A 24,777-nucleotide genomic window follows, 5' to 3' on the forward strand; every position below is an offset into this window, starting at 1 on the left:
GTCGAGGTGGAGACACGCAGTCCAGCGCACTGCGCCCGTGTATATATCTGCATATCTTTGTATTCAGCATTCTTTATACAGCAGATCTTCATCGTCCACTGTCTCTTTCTCTCTCTTCTCTCTCTGGGTTCAATATGCACATACACATACACGACACTTATCACACTCACAGCACCGTATTTTCAGTTTTCAGTTTTTAGCTTTTCATTCAGCACTTTTATTTTGGATAGCTGGACCTCATCAGTTGTATCACAGTTTGTCTCATAGGCCAGTTTTGGTCTTTAGAAGACGTTAATATAACTTTTTTTCTTTCTTTCTTTCTCTCTCAGTCCTACGCTTCCGCACCGCTGCACTCTGACATGGCCAACTCCAACAATTGAAGTTTGAACCCAAAGATACGAATCAATCATTACTACTTTGAGTTATTCAACTCCAGGACTAGCTTCGCACTATGCAGTCTACCCTATGAGAGGCACATCTCGTTGGTACGGTACTCTACAAGCTTCCTCAGGAGTTTGATGGAGTAGCAAATGCTTTACGGGCATAGACATCTATGACTCCTGTCAGTTTTCTTCATATGTCCTCGATGCTACTTGAGCATGAGGCTACTTTGCGACTACAGGGGAGACTTTCGTTACATTATGGAGATTCAGGTGAGGCTCTTGCAGCTTTAGAGAGGGGTTCGAAGATGAAGAAGTCGAAGGTCCAGTGTTACCGCTGTGGCAAGAAGGGTCATTTGAGGAAGGACTGCAAAGAGTTAGTGTCTTTAAGGAAGAAAAAGGAGCAGAAGACGAAGCGGGATGCTGACTTCTCTGACGAGTCATCATCTGCCTCTGATTTCGATTCCAATCCTCCAGCCGAGGCGAAGTCCAAGGCGTGGAAGGGATCCTCTTCTTCGGATCATGGGAAGGACTTGGTGGCCCCTTCCTCAGTTGCTTTCTAGTGGTGGTGATGAGGTCATCCCTCACGACTCTCTAGTGCCAGAGAGAGAGTGTGAGAGGGTGGTGTGATGGGGCAACCGTGCCTCATCTATATTTCTATATAGATGCACAGAATCTAGAGAGGGACATCCCTGACGCATCGATCGAAGTCTCGACCGAAGCTTGGCAGGTATAAATCTTGGAGCTTGGATTGACATCCAGGTTCATGATGGGCTGGTTACTTGACAGAGAGTGGGTGGCTTTCGTTTGGAGCTCACATGAGGGGACACTTTGGTGGTCTGGCCAAAGAAGGGGAATTCATGGTCATGTATGCGCTCAAGCATTAGTGACAGGATGGCCACGTATGCTACATCAAAGGCAATGTTAACAGACATTGAGAGCTGCTATGATCTTCTCTATCTTCAGGAGCTGGTACGATCGACATCGACATCAGGTTCTCTCCGAGGCACCTTGGTGGTGGCTTGTGCACCCACTACTTGGATATCCATGGTTCTACTATGATGGACATTGTTGTATGTACTATGATGCGACATTATCATTGTATATTGTATTGTATCAGATCACCCATGATGCAAGAGAGGGTGTTAGCAGATTAGTCAGTTCATGGTTGAGTCTGTACATGTGGTACAACAGGCTGGGCTTAGAAATATTTTAGGCATTTTATTTGTCAGTATTTATATGATTTGGCATTATTTGCAGCCAGCAACCAATCATATTTTTGGCATTTATTTGGCCTATATATTGTCAGGCTCCCTCCTCCACATTCATTCATCACTTGACAGTTCTTGGGGAGGGAGCATGCCAGTGCCTCCATAGCCGGTGATTCACATTGCTTCCGTACTGCCTCATGTCTTGGTATATGGATTCCATTTCTTGAGCATACATCTGAGTTCCATTTTCTGAGCATACATTTGAGTTCTCATTTGTATCGTGTTCTTTCTTTCCCTTTCTCTTTTGTCTTGTGTTTTAGCAATTTATTACAGCTTATGTTTACTCTTCCATTGCTGCACCACTTTTGACAAGTAGCAGTTACTTGGCTGGAAACAGCAGCAAAATGATGGAGGGTTGGAAACAGGCGCTAGATGAGTAAAGACTGCAAAAGCGAGATTAAGACTGAATGGAGGGGAGCATACCTATTTATAGAAAGTTTGGGCCCTCCCAAGTGGATTTGTGCTTATGGGGTACAAACACTCTCTAGGAACGCATTTCTTTTAAATAAACAAGGTTTCTTCCTTAATTAAGCATGTTTTGGGGTTGTTTAAGTGAAGCTAATGCATTTTTAGCTCAATAGTGCCACCTCTCTTTTCTAGGCCATAGAGTTTTATATTTTGCATCGGCTTTCAGTTTTTTATGCTCAAGGCAATAAGACACATTTGATGTGCCCTAAATCCTTTCTAGCCAAAGAAGGATCACGTGGTACCTGGACCTCCTTGAGACCATTGCAATGTGCTATGGAGGTTTCTTGTACTGCTTCATGGGTTCAATGGCTGCCCCCATGACAGCTCGTGGTTTTGCAATCCGCTTCACCGAGAGATTGTAATTGTTGGACATTGTTTGTAGTCAGTCTGCTCCTTCAAGAGATAGTGGTTGTTCGACACCTTCCATTACTTTGGCTCTACAGTCCACTCCATTGAGAGCTAACAATTGTTGACCACCCTCGTCTTAGCATGAGCCTTCCCTTTTCCCACCTTGGCTACTCATGTTCGAGAGGCCACCTTTAGGAGTTCTTCGACTTCTTTGGCACCGAAGATGCCTTCTTTGGCATGAGCGATGGCATTCCCTTGTCATTAGATGCTTTGGAGTTCATGATCCATGAGTTTTTAGATTCCCTCTCTCTTTGAGGGGGATTTAGAGGGGGATGTACTTTCTTTGCCCTTTGCACAAGCTTGGGGATGGTGATCTTCAAGCAAGTAATTTTCCTTTTGATACCCAAGATCTTCAGGTACCACCTAGATCGGGGCTTTGGAGGTTTAGCCGCGACTTGGTGATGAGGCCTTCGAATTCCTTCTAGCATGGAGTTAGAGAGGTAGTGGTAAAACCATCCTTCCTTCAGTGGATGGGTTGTAATTCTTTGATTACAACTTAATTACAGCACCAAGCATTTATTGCAAAACTGAAAATACAAATTTACCTACTAATCTTTGGACAATGGACACCCTATTGGCCCCAAAATTGACGCCCCTTTTAGTATTTCTTTGGCTTTATTGAAGTAGAAGTTGATTTACAATGGGATTCTCTGAATCCCTTTTGTAATCCAAACTCCTCTTGTTGTCCAAAGCGACTAGCAAGTCTTCAATTTGGTTTGCCTCTTGATTCGGGTAGTCAATGGGCCTTTACTCACTTTGAGAAGAGTGGAAACACCCCAAATTTGATGGCTAGCTAGTCCTCCACCTGATTTCAGCTGAAAATCACCTTTAGCCTTGAATAATTAAGGTCTTTGAGTCTTCAATATACGCTTCTTGAGGTAGTTGCTAAACCCTGATTTTTGTTGTAAATCAAGGTTTATAGCAAAGAAAGCTGAAATTACCCAGCCTCCAAGGGTCTAAATGTTAAGATAATTGAAGCAAGACTGTGAAATGGCTGGGGAATGAGAGAGAATGGGGAGGAAAGAGTAAATTCAGAGTTTTATCGTGAGAGAAATCATTGAAAATCAGTCAAATGCAGCTGTTGTCCTGTCCCAACAGCAATAAATGCTATTGCTTGCACCTGGAGACCCAAAATTTGCTGACACCTTTAGTCTGGGACTGTCACCCAGCCACCTAGGATCTCATGTAGCTGTTGGTTACTCCAAATTTGCAAACTCCTACTGGTAATGGATAAAACTTAGCTCAGATGGTTGCTTCATCTCCTCATGATGTGTTTTCACAGTAAGAATGAATGATTTTCTCTCTCTCTCTTTCTCTCTCTCTATGCCTTCTCCATATTTTTCCTAGTCCCTCTTTGAAAAATTTAAAAAGTGGCAGCCTTTCCAAATTAATTTCCAGCATTATCCACATTATTTTTTTAATTTTTAGTCTAAATTACTGATTCGGTCAGAAAAATAGTCTGACCAGCCAATAGTTAAATTGGCTTGGCCACTTTATCTTTCGAGTATCCCTATGCCATTTTTGAGTATAAGATCAATGTTAAGCATCATTAAATGCCATATCTCTAGTGTCACCAATTGACACTAATGGCGAAATAAATGACTTAGGCCAATAGCTGGCACCAGATACTACCTAGTATCTGCACGACATAACTAACTGTAACTTTTTCCTTTGATATCTGCTGATTCCCTCGAGAGACCCGAGCTCATTAATTTGCACTAACCTCAGTTGCACCTCACATGTGCAATATTTACTTAAACATGTGATTAAAAATTAATCCACATGTTAACTGAGGCTTGCAAAAATATATGTCCTCAGGATAGCCCTCCTCCTTAAAGTCTTGACAATTGTCTTTGATTGCATTGTCAGATGCATCAAAAGCAAAGTACTGCATTGAAATTTCCACAAGGCATTATAGTCAACACAACATTGTGCATTGTTGTTTAACCATTCTATATGCCCAACACATGCTGAAAATTACTAGCCAACAAAACATAACATAAGACTCGCAAAGAATCTCAAAAATATTGCTGGAGTATCTTGCATAGCAACTAAGACGTGTTTCTTTCAGTTTGAAACTTACGAAACGTTTCTTAAAGTAAGAAACGTTTTTGAGAGTAAAAAAAGTGGGGTTTTTTTTTGGTGAGTTGGAACCCAAAACATGGTTTTTTTGGCAAAAATAGTTGGGCAATGTTGAACATGATGATGATGTGTAATGACTTGTGAGGGCTCAAAATTCTGGATGAGAGATTGATTTTTTTGTCATTTTGTTTAGTTATTGGACTTTGTCAATCTAGTATCTATTCTTGTCTTAAGAGTTTATTATCATACGACTTTAGTCTCATTTATGAGTTATTTATGATATATTAAGATTCATTCTCGATTTTGACATTTTGTTAGTTTGTTTTGAAATGAGAATCATGATGTTGCAACTTGACTCAGTCCATATTGTAGACATGCTATTTACATGTTTATTTTAATTTTCCTTGTATGATATATATGAATCATAATGTTTTGAGTTATAAACTATATTATAGCTTGTTCAAAGACTAACATTGACTTAAGTGACAAGTCAATAATGGATCATGGATATATAATGCATTATTCTCAATTGACTCTATATTATCACTTAAGCTCAATTAGCCATTCTTTGTTTAAGAGAGAGTTCCATAGAGGTTTAGAACCTCTTTCCCTAGTCAAAACTATTAAAAATCCCTAATTAAAAAACTCATGTTTCTTATTTTACCCCCTCTTGAAAGAAACTTACGAAGTACGTTTCTAATGTTTTTGACGTTTTTGGCTGCTATGGTATCTTGTGATGGATCCATTAATCATGAGCTCAACTAATCTGACAAAATCAAACCATAGTATAGCATAAACCAAGTATAAACTATGGCTGAAACATCAATGGCATCATAACATATGTTGCTGTCCATAGCACGATCTAAAGTTGAGAACAGTGCTGTGTGCCAAATATTGAAGACTCCAAGACTTGAATTATTCAGGGCTGAAGGTGATTTTTAGTTGAAATCAGGTGGTGGACATAGCCAGTTATCAAATTTGGGGCATTTCCACTCTTCTTGAAGTGGGTGAAGGCCAATTGATTGCCTGAATCAAGGGGCAAGTTAGATTGAAGTCTTGTTGGTCACTTTGGATAGCAAGGGGAGTTTGGATTGTGAAGGTGGTTGGGAGAATCCCATTGTAAATTAACTTCTACTTCAATAAAGCTAAAGAAATATTGAAAGAGGTGCTAGTTTTAGGTCCAACTGGGTGTCCATTGTCTAAAGATTAGTAGGTAAATTTGTATTTTCAGTTTTGTAATAAATGCTTGGTGCTGTAATTAAGTTGTAATCAGGGAATTACCACCCATCCATTGAAGAACGGCTGGTTTCATGGTTCCATTGTTGGGATACCATCAAATCCTTTGAATTGGTGGGCTCATAGCACTCATTGCGACTTGGAATCATTGCAATCTTGTTGAAATTGCTTTCAAGAGTGAATTAAAAGGCTGAAAATCAGGGCAGATCTGGAAATAGGGTTGGAAAGAGGAACAAATGGTGAAAAAGAGTGGGAAAAATGATGCGTAATGTAAGGAGTTGATGACTGCAAATAAATGCTTTACTTGTGAGTAGAGCGGGCACATGGCAAGGAGCTGTCCTAGTAGGCATCAAGCTGAAAAAGATGATAGTAGGGGAAAGAAAGGCAAAACTACTGTTGGTAGAGTGTCTGATATAGTGGCAGATCAACCCAATGATGATAGCTCTAAAATTTGTAGAACATGGAGCAAAATTAGAGATCCTCTAAGGGCACAATCAAATTTCAACTCTCTTGATATGGCAACCCGTTTAGGCATCGGAGAGGATGAGATGGAGCCCATGGGTGCGATTGGTATGGCATGCAAGGGATACACAAAGCCGGTCACTTCTATCACTGGAAAGCTTTGTTTGCACATTTAGAGTTATGCGGACAGCTAATTGTTCTTTATTGCTTCTTTGGAAGGATGTGATGTCTTGCTTGGTATGCCTTGGTGCCATCATGTGCATGCAGTGATCGATACTCATGGTAAGATTGTGACGAGGTTTCATAGAGGCAAAGTTTATACTTTGGATGTAAAGTTCAAAGGGGAATCTGTCTCTGTTGTATTTGCTTTTGCTATTTCCAAAGTAATGAAAAGCCATCTTTTAGCTTCTCATAGATGATAGAAATGCCCCAAATTTAATGGCTGGCTAGTCCTCCACTTGAATTTAGCTGAAATTCATCTTCAGCTCTGAAAAATCAAGTCTTGGAGCTTCCAATTTTTGGCACGCTTCTTTGTACATTCATAGACTTAGCTGATTCTTTTCTCTCCCTTCAAGCACATTGCCTTTAGGTGGGAGGTTGTTGGGAATAAAGGCTCACCGTGCCTTTTATTGTGTTTGGGTGTGAACGTATCCTTACATTTCTCCCCACCACGCGATTCTTGACATGGTATTGAAGCCGCACCACTCTGAGAGACTGATTTTGAAGGTTGAAGTGAAGGAAAAGAAACAAGCAAGCAACGGGTAAGAAGCTCTCCCATTCTTCCACTCTTTCTCTTGGATAGTGCCTGTGGAGGCACCGGAAGCAGGGTAGAGTGAAAATCTCACATTCCTGTGAGAGATTTGGTGTGCAAGCATAGCACTGTATATTTTGCAGATAAGCCCTTCAGGGCGTATCCGCAGTTTTATTGGGTATCTGAGGCCATTTTAGGCCCCGTTTTAAAGCCGCAAGGTTGCAAATAGTAGTTTCAGGGTACACTGTGATTTTGGCTGTATTGACCGAAAGTTGGTGCACATGTTACAGATTTTGAAACTGTAATTTTTGAGGTGTTTGCCAAGAAGCAAACATAAGTTTTTTTTGCAAACAGGTTGCAGATTACACGTGTACTATTGAGCAATCAGTGAAAAAGGTTGCTTGGTATATTGGTGTGCACTTGTTGTGAAAGATTACAGAAGACTCGCTTGATGTGTTGTATCATTTTTTGTGATAATGGTAGAGAACAATGAAAATTCTATTATTGAGAAGCTCGATAAGAAGAACTACCCTTCATGGAAGTTCTGTGTGACGAACTTCACTTTATATATACTATCAAAACCTAAAAGTGGTACACTAGTCTTTGTACCAAACATCAAGTGTGTCGTGCTCACTCTCCTCTCTACTGCTCTCTACTCTTTGTGTGTGTGTTATCCGTAGCATTCACTATTAGCTCAGTCAAATCTCCATCACGATTCTTCGTCATCGCTTGTCCATGCCCTACCCTCTTATACCTCTCCTTTCCCCCAGGTTTTCTTTGCATACCCCTCCGTCATCCGCTCCTTCCCCTCCCCCTCCCCCTCCCCCTCCACCACCACCACCACCACCACCACCACCACCTCCTTCTCCTCCTCCTCTAGCTTCCCTACAATTGCTGATGGGTTCCTCTACTCCTTCAGAGAGTATCCCTACCCCTTTTGCATCCCCTCAGCCTTCTAGGGATACATAGCTATTAGCCGGGGAGCTTTCTACGGACGAGGAGGATGTACCTTCACTTGGTGAGGGGGAGTGCCTTTCCCACACAAGTGCTTTGCAAAGAATCAGAGGTCCCCTATCCTCTCTCATGAGATGATGAGCCTATCACCATTCCTTGGTGGTATTGGCGGCTCATGGACGATGCAGGTGTTACCCATTTTTGTGCTACTCCTACAAGTCCACGTAGATCAACTCGTTTACAGGTCCAACACAATAGTTCACACAAAGTGAACTCTGCTCTTATGACCCAGATTCTCCATGACAATGAGCCTACTTCAGTTGATGAGGCTGTTGTATAGAATCTTTGGAGATAGGCTATGTAAGATGAGCTCGATTCTATCGAGCGAAATTAGACTTAGGAGTTGGTTCCGAATCTTTTATAGTGGAAGGTGATTGGTGTGAAGTGGATCTATAAGACCAAGTATCTTGTAAATGGTTCCTTGGGCAGGCATAAGGCTAGGCTTATTGCCAAGAGTTTTGCACAGAGGGCAGGATTGGATTATTTTGACACTTTCACATCTGCGGCTCGTATGTCTACCATTTGAGTTATTTTGGCTCTTGTCATTCATCACCATTGGCCTATCAATCAGATGGACGTCAAGTTTACGTTTTTGAATGGTGTCCTTGAAGAGGAGATTAATGTCTCTCAGCCTCCTAGTTTTCTTGTGTAGGGAAAGGAGGTCTATGTTTATTGATTGCAAAAAGCCCTCTATGGCCTCAACCAAGCTCCGAGACTTTGGTGCTTGAGTTGTCACCAATGGTGACAGTGTTCCCTTTGGAACTCAAGTCCTAAAGCCAATCTTGCCGAAAGGTCATGTGAGAAGAAGCTCCACTATCCATGAGCCACGGCTTCTCTTGTGTGAAAGAGGCAAAGGTTGTATCTTGCTCGGCAAAGACATACACGAAGACAGACTTTGTCGTGGCGGATGCGGCCTTCGAATCCTTTGGATCCTTCTCCTTTGGCTTCGAATGGAGCTACTTCTACTAACACTTCTCCTCGAGGTGAGTGCCCTTCTGACAGTGTGGGCACTTAGGCTTCTTCTCCTTCTTCTTGTCCTCCTGCTTCTTGTCCTTGGCCTTCTCCTTCTTCTTCTTCTCACCACACTGGTACCTGTAGTAAAAGCCTTGGAGGAGCCAGAACCATTGGCGTCTACCTCTTGAGTTGCTCGTCATGCTCTAAGACAAATGATGAAAGCTCCTTCCATAAGAGTCTCTTGTGGGTCCTCGATGTGATGAGACTGGTGTAGAAAATATTGAACCTAGGAGGTGGTAGCTGCATCGACAAGATCATAGCTATATCCTCAGAGAATTTTCATCTAAGTGAGGCAAGCTCACCTCTCATGTCCTCCATCTTCGTGATGGGCTCCTTCATAGAAGGAGAGTCATCAAGCCTAAGCATTCGCAACTTCTCAGGGGAAATCTTGTGGGCTAAGGTCTTGTGCTGATAGAAAGATGAAAGCTTGCACCACACCTCCGCCACGGTTTGCAACTTGTGAACATGAACTAGGAGAGAGTCTTGAACACTCATAAACAAAAAGGATTGGGCTCGAGAGTTGAGCCGATCCCACAAGGTAGCACGATACCATGAGGTACCATCAGCTAGATCCTCTTGAGGGGCGGGAATAGGCTTGGAAACGAGCTCCCAAAGATCAAAGGTGTTGAGGATGCACTCCACTTTGCGAGACCACAATGAGTAGTTGGCACCATCGAGTTTATCTTCTTTGGGTAAGGAAGGAAGAATAGGTACGTGTATAGAGAGGATCAAGGAATGAATCTTCACAGAGCAGAAGGAGCCTTGGCTTATGAAGGGGGCCAGAATTTTGATGAAACCCGCTGTGAAAGATGAATAGAATGTGGATGATTATGAATTGGAGAAGGCTCCCTCGGCTCGTAATCTCGAACAGATGAAGCCTCCCTCTGGCGATATTCTCGATATTAGTAATCACGTCCTCACTTAGAGGAGTGTTGAGACAAGAACTCCTCCTTTGAGTCATCAAAGCTTGCAAACTGGTAAGACATCTTCCAAATCTACAATCACCCAACAGACTGCATGTTGATGGAAACAATGCGAATGCCAGAAGGCAATCGGCTATAGAAGGTGTAGATGTGCTGCTTGAACAAAGAAATACTGTCGCATGCAGCTACAGAAGATGCCGTCACCTTTAGATGATGATGACTGGGTGAAGAAGGATGTCACTAAGCAATAAATGCTGCTGCCAGGGGTCGCCAAGCCGAAAACGCAAATGTAGGTCCATGAAATGTTGCCACCTCCTCCATAGATAGGTGCGTTTGCAGCAAACACAAGGCTGAATGGCTGGGTTTGATGGCTGGGCTGCTCCTTGGCAATAGATCTCAACTCTGTGCTCTTACTTAGGTGATGATACCATGTGAGAGTGTGCAACAGAAGAAGGAACATGAACATAGAAAGAGAAAGCAGAAAATGAAGGAAGAAATACTGCACTGATTGAAGATGAATGCTGAATACAATTATGTGGACTGATCAGTCCCTGCCCCCAGCCCAAGGCATTAGTGAGAGCACCAAATCAGGCTGAGATGATGGTAGCACCAAGTTGGAGAGTGTTTGGGAGCTAGAGTGTGTTGAAATCTGCAAGAAGTGATCAACCAAGTGTGGGCTGTGGCTATATATAGCCAAACTCCTCTAAAACTGGTCGATTGCTAAAAAAGCCTCTAAATCTGGCCAACCTGCTGAAATAGGTGATATGGCTGCAATAAATACAGTCCGACTGCACAGAAAAAAATGGGAAAATAATGACAAAATATCCCAGGCAGTCGTGGAGCAGGTAGGCACTGTCAGGGGGTGGAATCCAACTGACAGATAGAGGAAATGCACAAGAAATGTGCCTAAAATGGAGGAAGTGCATAGAAATGCACACTAAACTGTTAGATCTCCAATGTCTCCGTCAGAGTGTGACAAGAGCTCACAACCAGGAGATGATAGACTGACATGGCTAAATAGGGCAGGCTAACACGCCGCATGCATGTGTTACATTGATCAGGGATTGAACAAAAACGGAAGAAGAAAAGTATATGTGTGTACACAATGTACATATGCATGAATGTGTGATATCTTTTGCGGATGTTCATAGAGCTTTGATTCTTTTTCATTGAGATTGTAATGAGTTTTTAAAACTTACGTTTAGAAGGTTGTAATGGGTGCATCCAATTTAATACTTGTTGGACCTTTTAAGATAGCAGGACAGCTGTGAGCTCCTTGTACACACATTGAAAGAACCTTTCACTATTGATTTTCTTTTTCCTTGCTTTTTTTTTGTGCATGGGCTCATGTGTACATATGTGTGTGTGTTTTACCTTTTACTGATGTTAGTCGAACTTTTTTTTTCCCTTTTTCGTTGAGATTTTAGAATCTTGTGCACTGTTCAATTTTTGTTCTGTTTTGTTGCATCATGAAACTCTACTGTCACAAGCAAATGACTTGTGTATGTTTTGCTTGAACATGGCTATTGAGTTCTCTTTAAGAGGCAGATGAGTGGATTGTATGTCCTTGAACTTATATGGCTATCTTGGTTCTCTATGAGAAGTACACATAAGCTCTTAAAACTTGTTTCCAGAATGTTCTAATGGGTGCATCGAATTTAACACTCAGCTACCATGCAATGGCAGCTTCCTGCTTCAAAGTTTGTATTGTAAGGCTGCAAGGTCAGAATTTCAACATTGAACCCATAGGAGATAGTGGAGTTACGCTTATTGTATCATCTTTGTATAAAGTGTCAACCTTTGATTTTTAAAGACCATAAAAACAAACTTTAAGTGCATTAGCAGCCTTATGATGGGTTGAAATTTGAGCCCAGAATGGGGAAGATTCTCACTTGTGTGTTTTACAAGAATCTGATGTGATTGCTTGCAAAAAAATGGACATCACTTTCAAATGACTCCCTCCTCCCCCTGCTCAACCCAACACCACCACCAGCCAGTGGCACGTACATAAAACACCTCCCTCTGGCCTGCCAAAAAAAACCCATTTCACACTGCCCTGCCTCTCTACTTTTATTTCCCCCCACACCATGCCCCGCAACTGATCTCTCCCCCCTTGCTCCTGTGTCTTTAGTATGTTAAGGTTTCAGTTTATTATGTGTACTGACCATTATGTTTGTGACTGTAGGGTGAAAAGACCAGAGTTCAGTGCCTGGTTGGCAGAAGTGAAAAAGGTACGTGCTTACATAATACTCAGTATTTTCATACTTGGCAAAAGATAGAAAGGCACACGCTTCTTCAATTTAAGACTAGGGCCGATTGGACTGAGCAGCAAGACATGACTTGAGTCTCACTAGCTTAAATTTACTGGTTTGGATTCAGAAGCAATACACTAATCACCATTCTACATCTAATTTTCTGTGTAATACTTGAAAGGGGCTATTGAACCATCTTTTGCATTATGTATTAGTTTACTGAAGGCCTGGATCTCCAATTTCTATGGAGCTCATGACATAGATAAGGAACCTTTTTCTAATTCTAGGCATTGTCCTGTAGACAAACATTGCAGCTTTTTGGACTCAGTGCACAAATCCGTAGTACCTTCACAAGTGTGACAAACTCATCATTGGGTCCTAACCCATGGACTAATAGTGCAAAGTCTCTCTATTTGGTCACGTAGACATATGCGCATGTGGAGCTCAGTTCCCTCTTCAACTCTAAAAGGAAGCAAATGTGTCTACTTTGAAAATACATGGGCTCACTCTTGAGAGCCCCTGGAGCTGCTTAAGCCATACTCCAGTGGCTGCTTGCTATGGTTGCTGGTACATTTGATCTATCTTGGAAAGGCAGCTCCCTATGGCTGCTATTACAGCTGCGACTTTCAGAATGATAATAGAAGAAGGAACATGCGAATAGGAAGATGAGAACATTGAAAAGCAAGAAGGAAGGTGGTGAAGAACTCAGACTGTTTATGAAGAAGCTGATACAAAAGAAAGCCCTTGGATGTACCATAGTGAAAGCCAAAGGGTAGGATGCTGCTTACTCCTCCAAGAAGCAACACCTGATTCAAAAATTGAAACAAAATGTGTAATGGATTATCATGTGTCAATGATATGCGCAATATGAAATTGTCCATCTTGTTAGCGAGACCCCCTTTCCATACATGATTCCATGTGTTGAGGTATCCAGCAAGTATTGCAAGCCCCTCAAAGTGACCTGCCAAGCCCCTCAACATGAAAGAGGTCAAAGTGGCAATTGAAAAAGAAACATGTAATCATGCATGAATGAGCCAAATGAAGGGAGGGCTGGACAAATAAGAGCCATGATGAAAGATTAACTTGGTAAAATTAGTGCATGTAAACACATGGGCCAAATATAGTCACTTGTCCAATGATGATTGCTTGGTAACGTGGCTTGCCTGTCGCAACTACCTACATGTCCATCATTGTTGAGCCAAATATGCATTACAAATTGATCAGCTCTTTAAAACAACCCCAAAACATGTAAATTACCAAAAGTTCCACTAAATGGTGTGCAGTTCTAGAGAGTTTTTGTGTCCCATATCCAAAACCCCAATTTGGGAGGATCCTTCTGCATCTATAAATAGACAGGCTGCTGACCATTCAATCTATCTTTGCTTTTCAGGTTTCGGCCATTAGCTCTCTTCCTCTAGTTGTCTAGCCTCCAATGATTGCTGCTACACGGTCTATAGTTGTTGCCCAACCTCCCATTGTTGCTGGTGATCAGTTGCCATCAACTTCAGGTGGTTACATTGCTGCGTTTACTAATTCCAACCCCAGAGACTGCTGCTTTCTAGTTTCTAATGAGTTGTCCTTTCATTTCTAGCATTGGCCTGATTTGCGTTTGCATCTACACTAGGTCGTTTTTGTGTTTTCAACATTTTTCTTCATCAGTCTCCGCTCTGATTGGTGGTTACTGCACTTGAGATCTTTCTTTAGTGGACGATACACATCGACATCTCTCTTAGCTTACTCCCACAACAGTCACCGGCTATTGGATAGCTTCGCCCTTGAGCATTTTGTACTTTCTCTCATTCATTTACAAGATTGATTCATTCACTTTAGAGTTCTCTTTCTTCTTTATTTGTGTTTGCATTTTGGGCTTGGGTTTTGTAGTTATTGTGTTATTGTGTTTCAATTGTGTTTATACATTCGTGTTTCCTCTGTGCAAATCCTAGCATATCTTCACATGTATTAGATTCGGTGCTATTTTAAAGAGTATCTTGTAGTTGTTCTAAAGAGCTTGGTTTTGTGTGAGATACACGAACGACACATAACTGATTTATGATGGCTCAAATGACTCCATCTTCAGATCCTTTGATGCTTTCTCCAGCTACTTCTTCAATGAAGGCCTTGAAGAGGCATTATGATCTTAATTTGGAGAACAACGCACTCCTACTAACCTTTCTTGTAGGGATTACTCATTGAGGCCCAACTCTTCTTCGTTTCATACTTCTTCACAAGGTGCATCTTAGTTGGAGCATTTTGTTGATGATATTGATCACCTCTCTGTTGAGGAAAGACTATCCACACGAGACAAAGCCGAAAGTTCAAACTCTTCACAACCAAGCCTAGTGGTAGGTTCCTACAATCCATTTTTGTGTGAGTTTGATGTTGTCTATACTACTACTTGTGTTATGCAAGAACCAACTATAAGTCATCATGGAGACCTAGATCAGTGCCAGTATGGTTTTGAAGAAAACGCTACGTGCAGAGATGTTCCACAAGGTAATCCTTTATCCTTTGTTTTATTTAAGTATTAGTTTGGTGCTTCCCATTTACCTTCACATTTCTTGTCGTTCCCTCCCATATTTACTTCACATTTAGATTCTTGTTCTTTTCTTGATCTTACTTTAGATCTACAATAGGTTATCTTGTCTTATCACACATTTTCTTTAATACACATCAAGGTTTAGGCACTTAGGAGTATACCGCTATGTACCCTTGTACATCGCTTGCAGAAATGCCACCCTTTAACACTATACCTTATACACACCTGCAAGTGTTTTACTCTTTGTTCTTTGATGATGTTGTGTGGTGAATCCCCCTCCTACACACTGTACTATCCTCGGTTGCTCAAATGTATAAATTCCCATCTTGTGCTCACGAGTCATCTTTTTCTTTAAAGGAAACAAGGAGTGTAAAGGAATCACCTCTATGTTTAGACCCAATTCCGCCTTCCCCGATTGATCCTTAATATAGAGCACATTCTAACGGCGATGGTTAGTCTTCTTCTTTGGAGGAAAAAGGTAGTGGTGCACTCACACCTTGATAAAGACTCTCTTAGTGATTATTATGTACAAAGAATAGGTTTTGTACATTTTGTTTGAAATTAGGCCATGTAGATGACAATTGACGCAATTGTTGCTTAAAGGACAATGATCTTAGATCCATACCCAAAATCATCTCATCTCCAACGAAGGGTCTTTTATCCACACCAAAGCTAAATCCAATTTCCATTTCTAAACTAACCTCAGTCCCTTCCAATAGTTGTAGTGCCACTCTAAGGAGGTTGAGAGGGGATCTTTCCTAGGGAGCTAGTGCAATTTCTTCATCTCTTGGTATTTATGTTCATTAATGGCTAGCCACTGGTGCGGTGGATCCTAGATCTTCCCCTTAATGAGCCTTGCAGCATCTTTGACTGGTTTGATAATTACCTTCCCCTAGGCTAGTCTCTTAGGAGTCCTAGGTTACCCTTAGGAACCTTAGACTAGTTTCCTTTTAGGCTTAGCCATACTTTTTCAAGTCTTTCGCCGCATCTAACTCTCACAACATCTAAAGCATCTCAATATGAAACATGTGGTATGTAGGTTTCTTTCTTGATTTTTTCATGCCAGGGTTTGTATTCCAGTTAGGACTAACATTGTAGATATTGTCATGGAACATGAAATTTTGAGATGCTTTAATCTTGCTAATAACATTTGATTAAGTTACTAATCAAATGTGCAAGCTTGTTTAGCACATGTGATGCACATGGTAGTTATTTCATGGTAACAAGCCAAGGACCTTGAGGATGCAGTGGGTATCAAAGGCAAAAGTATTGATTGGTGTGAGTTTTGACCCTAGGATAGTTGTTTTGCCAAAAAGTGTTAGTCGTGACACTAGGGACAAGGGTCAACAGAAGTTGGGGACCATTCTAGGTTGCAAATGGTGCCTAGCCAATTTAATTATGGATGGGCACATTTAATTTTGGGCAAGGTTAGAAGGGTTGAATTTAATTTTTAAAATTATTTAATTCTAAAAATGAATTTAATAGTTGGATAATGCTGAAAATTGGATTTAGAAGGCTGCCACTTAGCAAAAATACCCATGCAAATTGAGAAAACGTTTTTGGGGCTTGGTCTCAACCATTCAAATCAGTTTTTAGTTGGATGAGGAGAGAGAGAAGGCTATGGGTCTATTTTTTTAGTAGAAAACATCAAATTACAACAAGTGACAGTCATCTGGAGCCATCAATAGGCAGGCCATAAGAGGAGAAGGCTCATTAGGGGCTGGTGACATAATCAATTGGCTAGCAATAGCAGCATTTTGGTGCTCCCAGGCTACAGGTGACTATATTTCTTGTTGGTTGAAACAGGTAACACGAAGATTGGAGGGTTTCTCTGTGAGAAATCTTGAAATTTTCTCTCTCTAGCATTTTCTCACCTCCTTCAGTTAATTCTCAAGAGATCTCATATTATCTTAGCCATTTAAAGGAGATCCTAGCTAAATTTGGTGGAGAGCAAAGGGAATTTTGCTGTAAACCCTAAATCTCTACAAAAATTAGGGTTTAGCAGCCACCTCGGGGTCGTGCCATTAATAGAAGACATTGTACATTGAAATCAACATCGGAAATTTGTGGAATAATCAAGGAATTCAGATGCCAGCTTATCCATTGTGAATTTGGGGTAGCATTTGGTCTTTTGGGGTCCAATTAGAGCAAGTCTTGGGTGAAATTGAAGGGGAAAATTTCCCAATTTGTGTTCTAATAGCATCTACAACAAGGGCTTTTGGATCAGCCAAGGAGATTGTGGAATCTCAGCTTGCATACAATCCATTAGTCAAGAAATTTAAAGAAATACTAAAAGGGGCACTAGTTTTGGGACCAATATGGTGTCTACTATCTAAGATTATGAAGGTAAAGTGTATATTTGTTTATTGATTGCTGTAATTAAACACTTGATCAGGAATTACTGTCAGAGTGCAGCGGTGCGGAAGCGTAGGACTGAGAGTGAGAGAACGCAGAGAGAGAAGGGAGAGAAAGAGACAGTGGACAATGAAGATCTGCTGTATAAAGAATGCTGAATACAAAGATATACACGGGCGCAGTGCGCTGGACTGCGTGTCTCCACCTCGACGATGCGACCTGCTGTCCACCTCGAAGTCTGCTGCAGTCTGCACTGTCTGCTGTCTGAAATCTGTGAATAGAGACAGAAATCTGCACGGCACCGGTCTGTAATCTGCGACAGAGAAGAGTGGCCAGACTGCTGGAAACATCAGGTATTTATAGCCGAAACCTGCCACGAACTGGGGCGCCAGAAAATAGGGCGCAGCCTGAATAAGTCGGCTGCAGACAGTCGGACTGCCACGTGGCAGTCCGACTGCACAGTCCGACTGCTGCTGGTCCGATTGCTGCTGGTCCGACTGCTGCTGCTGGTCCGACTGCTGCTGGAACTGCCCTCCAAGACAGGCTATGATCTCTGACACCCCCTCTCAGAGCCTGGACAGGGCAGAAGCCTGAGGGATCTGGAATGTTGCCGAAGTAGAGCCTGAGGAAGCGCCTTCGTAAACAAATCCGCAAGATTATCCTCCGTCTTGCAATACTCCACAGTGATGGTCTCATCCAAAAGCTTTTCTCGGATGAAGTGGTACTGGATCTCAATGTGCTTCGTCCGGGCATGAAAAACAGGATTCCTCGCCAAGGCAATGCAACTTTCATTGGCACATCGCAGCAATGTAGGACGAGGCTGGGTACACCCAAGCTCCTCCAACAACCGCCGAAGCCACACAACCTCGCAGGTGGTGGAAGACGCGGCCCGATACTCCGCCTCAGTAGACGAAAGGGCTACCGTGGGCTCCTTCTTGCTACTCCATGAAATAACACCTGTACCCAAAGTAAAGCAGTAACCTGTTGTAGACCGCCTGTGGTCCACGTCACCGGCCCAGTCCGAGTCGCTCCAACCTGCAAGTACAAGATCTGACCCATCTGTCCCTGCGGGGTAATGAATCCCCAAATCAGACGTCCCCCTCAGATACCGAAGTATCCTCTGAGCAGCCTGCCAATGCACCGTCTTAGGTTCACTCATGAACCCTGCCAAGAGCCCAACAGCAAAACATAGATCAACCCTGGTGTTGAGAAGCCAAATCAAGGACCCTATCAACTGTCGATAGCGGGACGCATCCGCCAAAGGAGAAGCTGAATGGGAAGTGGCCTTCCAGTTCGGATCCATAGGAGTAGAGAGGGCCCGACAATCTTCCATCTCAAAAGACACCAAGAGCTCCTGTACATATCTCTGTTGGGAGAGAAAGATCCCCCTCTGAGACTGATAAATCTCATGGCCTAGAAAGAAATGAAGTAGCCCCAAATCCGTCATCTCGAACGTCCGATGTAAAGCTGACTTTGTCTCCTGGACCTGCTGTGCATCATCACCTGTGACAATCAAATCATCAACATATAATACAAACAGCACACAACCATCCTCGGAAGTGTGTACATACAGCTGCGGATCGGCCTTGGACCGCCGATATCCCAACTGAGACTGGAGGAACGAATCAATCTTCTCGTTCCAAGCTCGCGGGGCTTGCTTGAGGCCATACAGGGCCTTCTTCAACCTGTAGACTTTCCCATCTGAAGAACCAAAGCCAGGAGGCTGCTCAACGTAGATCTCCTCCTTCAAATCACCATTCAGGAAGGCCGACTTCACATCCAGCTAATAAACAGGCCATCTCCTATGGCCAGCCAAAGCAAGAACAGCTCTAATGGTTGCCATACGAGCTGTGGGGGCAAAGGTGTCATGACAGTCAATCCCTGGGCGCTGGGCAAAACCCTTAGCAACAAGGCGAGCCTTGTGCTTATCCAAAGTACCATCACTGAGATATTTGGTCTTGAAGACCCACTTGACTCCAATCACCTTCTTCTTCGGGGGGCGTGGCACAAGTGACCAAGTGCCATTCCTCTCAATAGCCTCCAACTCAGCTTCCATAGCTTTCTTCCATGGGGCGGACTGTAAAGCCTCCTTCATGGAGGTGGGCTCTCGATCCTGCATAACACGGGACATCAAACAATAATTGGAGCAAACAAGCTCCGAAGAATGCGCCTGGTGCCTCCGTGACCGCCGCGGACCATCCTGCGGTCCCCACTCCTCAGGAACCCCCTCGATCCCTGAATCACGGAGTGTGTCACGGGCCCAGCGAGGAGGAGGCCGAACCTCCCCTCGTTGTTCTCCATCAGCAGAAGACTCTGGAATGTCCACCGGGGGTAACTCCTCAGAAGGGTCCGGTGGAACAGTAGACTCTGTGTCAGAAACAGAATCATAATCAAAAGGCACGGGCTCCAGTGGAACTGTAGAAGGAGCCCAACTCTCCCCTGGATCTCCAAGAACGGGATGCTCTTCACCCGTTGAAGTAGCCGGAACCTCCATAAACCGCACATCACGGCTAGTATATACATCCCGCTTCACGGGATCATACAGTCGGTAGCCTTGGGACTGGGAGCTGTAGCCAACAAATACCTGATTTCGGGAAGCCGCTTCAAATTTATCACGATGAGCCTTGGGAATGTGAACATAAGCATCACACCCAAAGACCCGAAAGTAAGAAACATCTGGCTTCGTCCCAAAATAAGCCTCAAATGGAGTCATCCCTTCCACGGCCGAAGTAGGGGATCGATTAAGAATGTGGACTGCAGCAGCCACAGCCTCGGCCCACAGAACCTGGGGGGTCTGTAGATGCTCCATCATGGTGCGCGCCATCTCGATCACACTGCGGTTCTTCCGTTCTAGAATACCATTTTCTTGAGGAGTATTGGTATTGGCAAACTCCTGGTGAATTCCTCTATCTGCACAAAACCGAGCAAATTCATTAGACACAAATTCACCTCCCTTGTCGGATCGCAAGGTCTTCAACTTCCGGCCTGATCGGTTCTCCTCAAAGAGAAGCCAATCCTTGAAGTGCGAGAAAGCTTCTGATTTTAGTGCCAAAAAATAGGCCCATGTCATCCTGCTGTAGTCATCCACGATCAGCATGAAGTACGAGCTCCCACGCAGGGACTCATTCCTCATAGGGCCACATAGATCCGTAGATACTAACTCCATCGGTGAAGTAGACCGCCGCGAAGCGGTGTGGGGAATGGCATCTCTATGCTGCTTCCCCCGTATGCAGGAGACACATGGCTGCTGGCTCACCACTATATCCGGCAACCCGCGAACAAGCTGTCCACGTGACGCCCTCCGAAGATAGTCATAGTTCAGGTGACCAAACCAAGCATGCCATAATTCAGACTGTGACTGTGAGGTAAGAAGAAGAGTAGAGAGGGCAGTGGAAGACTTCAGTTTGTAAATGCCGTTCTCCTCATATCCAGATGGTAGAACCTTCCTCGATTCACGATCAAGGACTCGCACAGTAGAACTGTCAAACTCCACCAAAAGACCAAGGGAGCAAATCTTATGAACTGAAAGGAGATGGTACCCTAATCCTGGTACATGCAAAACCTCTGAGGTATGGGTGCCACCTCGTCCATCCGGAATAAGCTGCATCTTACCCCGGCCTGCAATAGAAACTGAAGAGCTGTCTCCAATGAGAACCTGCCCACGCGAAGGTCGCAGCTGGGCAACACCATCTGATGAAGGAGTCATGTGCCCTGAGGCACCACTATCAACAATCCACTCTCGAGCTTGGGGAGCCGCCATCGCAGCATCAGAAGCATTCGGTGAATCGTCCTCAATGACAACTAGATGTAGAAATGCAGCTGATGAGGGTGCAGCTACTGCTCCAGAATCCTTGGTTTCCTTCTTCTTGGTGTCCTTCGAGTCTTTGTCAGGGCAATCCTTCTTCCAATGGCCAGTCTTTCCACAAATATGACATGTGGAGTCTTTGTCCTTGTCCTTCTCCTTGTCCTTCTTGGACTTGTTATCCCCCTTTTTCTTCTTTTGGTCCTTCCCCTTCTTCTGAGAGGCTTGACCTGTCAACGCCTCTGACTTGGAAGCATTCTGTCCCTTCAACTGTTCCTCTTGGTCCAAGACCATAGGAACCAACTCTTCCCACCGAAGAGTAGACTCTCGCCCCGAAGCAATAAGGGCAGAGTAAAATGTACCGAATCGTGGCGGCAACTGGGACAATAGTGTGATCGCCATGTCTTCGGAGGAAATCGGCTTCCCCGCATTCTGAACCTGCATCTGTAGCTGCCTTAGCTTGTTAATGTGTTCCCTTAGCGAAGAAGACTTATTGACGGACAAGGTCCGCATCTGTACCTCCAAAGAAACCCGCTTCATCAGGGTCATCCGATTGTACATTTGATCAAGCTCCAGCCATATCTCACGAGCCACCGTCAAGTGCTCGATGTGAGCGATCACGGCTGTAGTGCATGATAGAAAGAGAAAGGATCGAATCCTGGCATTCAGTTTGTCCCAATGAGACTGGGCCCTGGCCAACTCTGCACGAGCATCGGAAGAGAGTTTAGACTCATCTCTTACCGAAGGCCGGTCAATATCCTCCTGTACCAACTCTGCCAAATCATAGGACTCAAGGATGGCCAACATCATAACGCGCCAAATGCGGTAGTTGTCGCCGTTGAGCTTCTGATCTGTAGGAAGAGCCGGTAGGACAGGCACCTTCCGGTCCATAATCGCCTGGAACTCCAAGTCCATCTCTGTAGACATCTTCACCTGCAATGCCTTCTCAAACGCAAAAGCAGCCCCCTCTGACTGGGTAAACTCAGCCTGCTAAGGCTCTTCCGCGTCCCGAAGCTTCTTCACCCGCCGGAGGCGATGAAAAAGCAAAACCTGCACTTTTAGGTTGAAAACTCAAACTTTCTCCGCGTCAAACAGCAGTAAACAGCAGCAAATCCACCACCTGTACTCCTTTCCTGTGCGCCCACACTCGTTTCAGCCTTGTTCCAAGGCGCAGCCCTCCTGTCTGCCCTTAAACGCAAAAAACGCAAATTTGTGTCGCGATGGAAACTCCTCTTCAGGTTGATTCTGCGCTCAGTCAGCCCTCAAACACTGCTCTAATACCATGTCAGAGTGCAGCGGTGCGGAAGCGTAGGACTGAGAGTGAGAGAACGCAGAGAGAGAAGGGAGAGAAAGAGACAGTGGACAATGAAGATCTGCTGTATAAAGAATGCTGAATACAAAGATATGCAGATATATACACGGGCGCAGTGCACTGGACTGCGTGTCTCCACCTCGACGATGCGACCTGCTGTCCACCTCGAAGTCTGCTGCAGTCTGCACTGTCTGCTGTCTGAAATTTGTGAACAGAGACAGAAATCTGCACGGCACCGGTCTGTAATCTGCGACAGAGAAGAGTGGCCAGACTGCTGGAAACATCGGGTATTTATAGCCGAAACCTGCCACGAACTGGGGTGCCAGAAAATAGGGCGCAGCCTGAATAAGTCGGCTGCAGACAGTCGGACTGCCACGTGGCAGTCCGACTGCACAGTCCGACTGCTGCTGGTCCGACTGCTGCTGCTGGTCCGACTGCTGCTGGAACTGCCCTCCAAGACAGGCTATGATCTCTGACAATTACCACCCTGTCCGAGAAGGAAGGCTGGTTTTAGGTATATTACTAATCCGACATGGTTTGAAGATTTGGCTTTCGATTTTTGCCTTGGTGACTATTACCTCCATGAGCATGGAGACAAGGTAGTATCTTCTCTCTCGAGATAAGGTTTTGGGCATCCCTCTTCTCTTGGCATCTATTTTTCTTTCCTTTTAGTTGAGGTGTTTTTATCATTTAACCATCATTATCTACAATTCTATTTTACTTTTCATGACAAGTGGACTCCGACTTTGGTGGTTGTGCCTTTGCACTCTTCGCTGGTATTGCAGCCATCTCTTGAGGTCCAGTTTCAAGCATGCCTATGATACTTGGTTAGCATTGGAGAGCCCTCTCTTGAGATGAAGTATGGGCCATCTAGACTACCTTGGTGGTGGCTGACTCTTCCTCACTCTTCTAGTTGGGAATAGAGGGTCCGGTCTTCCTTCTTTATCCATTCGATCTATTTGCATAGTGGATTGTTCTCTTGGCACTTCCCAACTAGTACGGAGCTATCTCCTGAGGTTGAGATTTGGGCTTGCCTATGCCGCTTGATTAGCATTGGAGTCCTCTCTCAAGATTGAGTACGTGTATCTTTCACATATACCAAATGGTTGATTCTCCTTTTGCCATTCTGGCTAAAGGATGTCAGGTCTACCTTCATCATTATATTCATCATGGTTGTGGCCACCATACGAAGACTAATATTAGTTTCCTCTTTCTCCTTTGGCATCAACATCCATGGTTGAGAGGGGATTCTTACCACTCATTGGTATTCTATAAGTTTTGGTGTTTGTCTTCCCTTGTTGTACCTTCCCTTTGGATTTGCATGATTATCATCATCTTTGCAAAAGGGAGCTTGGGCAAGTGAACAAATTTTCTGCGAGGGACATGTCTTACTGCATGCACATTCTCATCATGAGACATTACTCTATGCATCTCATCGTGCAAAGCACCCTTGAGTGGATCTTGAGCTGTTTCCATCGTGTTTCACTACCTTACCACTACACCTACTTACTTGTTTCCCCTTTTCCTTTGTTATTGACACCCTCGAGTGGTTGGGATAGCTTATTTGTTTTGTGATGTGTTGGATCTAACCATTGCTTTTCATTCTCCCTTGTGGGCATAGTTATTTGATAGGCCGAAAATCATATCTTTTCCTAAAAAAAAGAAAAGAAAAGTTCAATGTGGTTCAATCCACCCTTGTAGTTCTTGGTAGGCCATTGGATAGTTGACAAGCACCCTTTGTTCAATGCCTTGGCCTTTTGGGGTGATCACTTGGGCTCCCTCGGTCAGATGACCATTGCCTTTGTAGTCTTGGTAGGCCATTAGGCAACCAACATGCACTCTTTGTTTGATGCCTTTGCTACTTTAGGGTGGGACGCCTTGGGATAAAAATGGGCTTGAGCTTTTCTTTTAGTCCCTTCTGGGTTCTACTTTTGGGCCTGAGAGGGGATGTTGAGCTGAAAATGCATTACAAATCGATCAGCTCTTTAAAACAATCCCAAAATATGTAAATTACCAAAAGTTTTATTAAATGGTATGCGGTTTTAGAGAGTTTGTGTCCCATAACCAAAACCCTAATTTGGGAGGATCCTTTTGCATCTATAAATAGACAAGGTGTTTACCATTCAATCTATCCTTGCCTTGCAGGTTTTGGCCATCAGTCCTCTTTCACTAGCTGTCTAGACCCCAACAATTATTGCTACGCGGTCTACAACTGTTGCCTCCAAGCTTGTTGCCCTTCCATTTCCAACTAGCAAGGGAAAGGCAAGAAGGCTCAAAACTAAAATGAAAATCAAAATAGTAATTCACAAGGGAACACCCAATCTGAACTTAAAGTGGAATGGTAGAATGTATCCAAGAAAAATAGGTATTGCCAACACTGTTGATCAAGGGCTAAAGGCACATAACCCAAGCAAAATAGAAATTAGACCCCCCTCGCCTTGTTCTTAGGGTAATCCCCAATGAGGGAGGCAAGGTGGTAGCTACCAATAAAATTAGGGGCAATGGAGGTCT

At 43.7% G+C, this 24,777-nt stretch overlaps 1 protein-coding gene across 3 annotated transcripts in view; it reads left to right on the forward strand.

Annotated features, from left to right (window-relative positions):
* The window catches only part of LOC148036825 (uncharacterized), a 115,077-nt gene that overhangs the window by 30,305 nt on the left and 59,995 nt on the right, over positions 1–24,777 (forward strand). For all 3 annotated transcript variants that reach the window (XR_015690523.1, XR_015690522.1, XM_087675727.1), the window contains exon 2: positions 12,195–12,240. Coding sequence is in view for 1 of the 3 variants with exons in the window: in XM_087675727.1 (XP_087531853.1) it covers positions 12,195–12,240 (46 nt within the window). In the remaining 2 variants the exon portion in view is untranslated. The remainder of the gene's footprint in view (positions 1–12,194; positions 12,241–24,777) is intronic.

Source organism: Lygodium microphyllum, chromosome 4, assembly GCF_053477565.2.
Source record: "Lygodium microphyllum isolate KBCC chromosome 4, Lygodium_microphyllum_v1.1.10, whole genome shotgun sequence".
NCBI classification, from domain to species: Eukaryota; Viridiplantae; Streptophyta; class Polypodiopsida; order Schizaeales; family Lygodiaceae; genus Lygodium; species Lygodium microphyllum.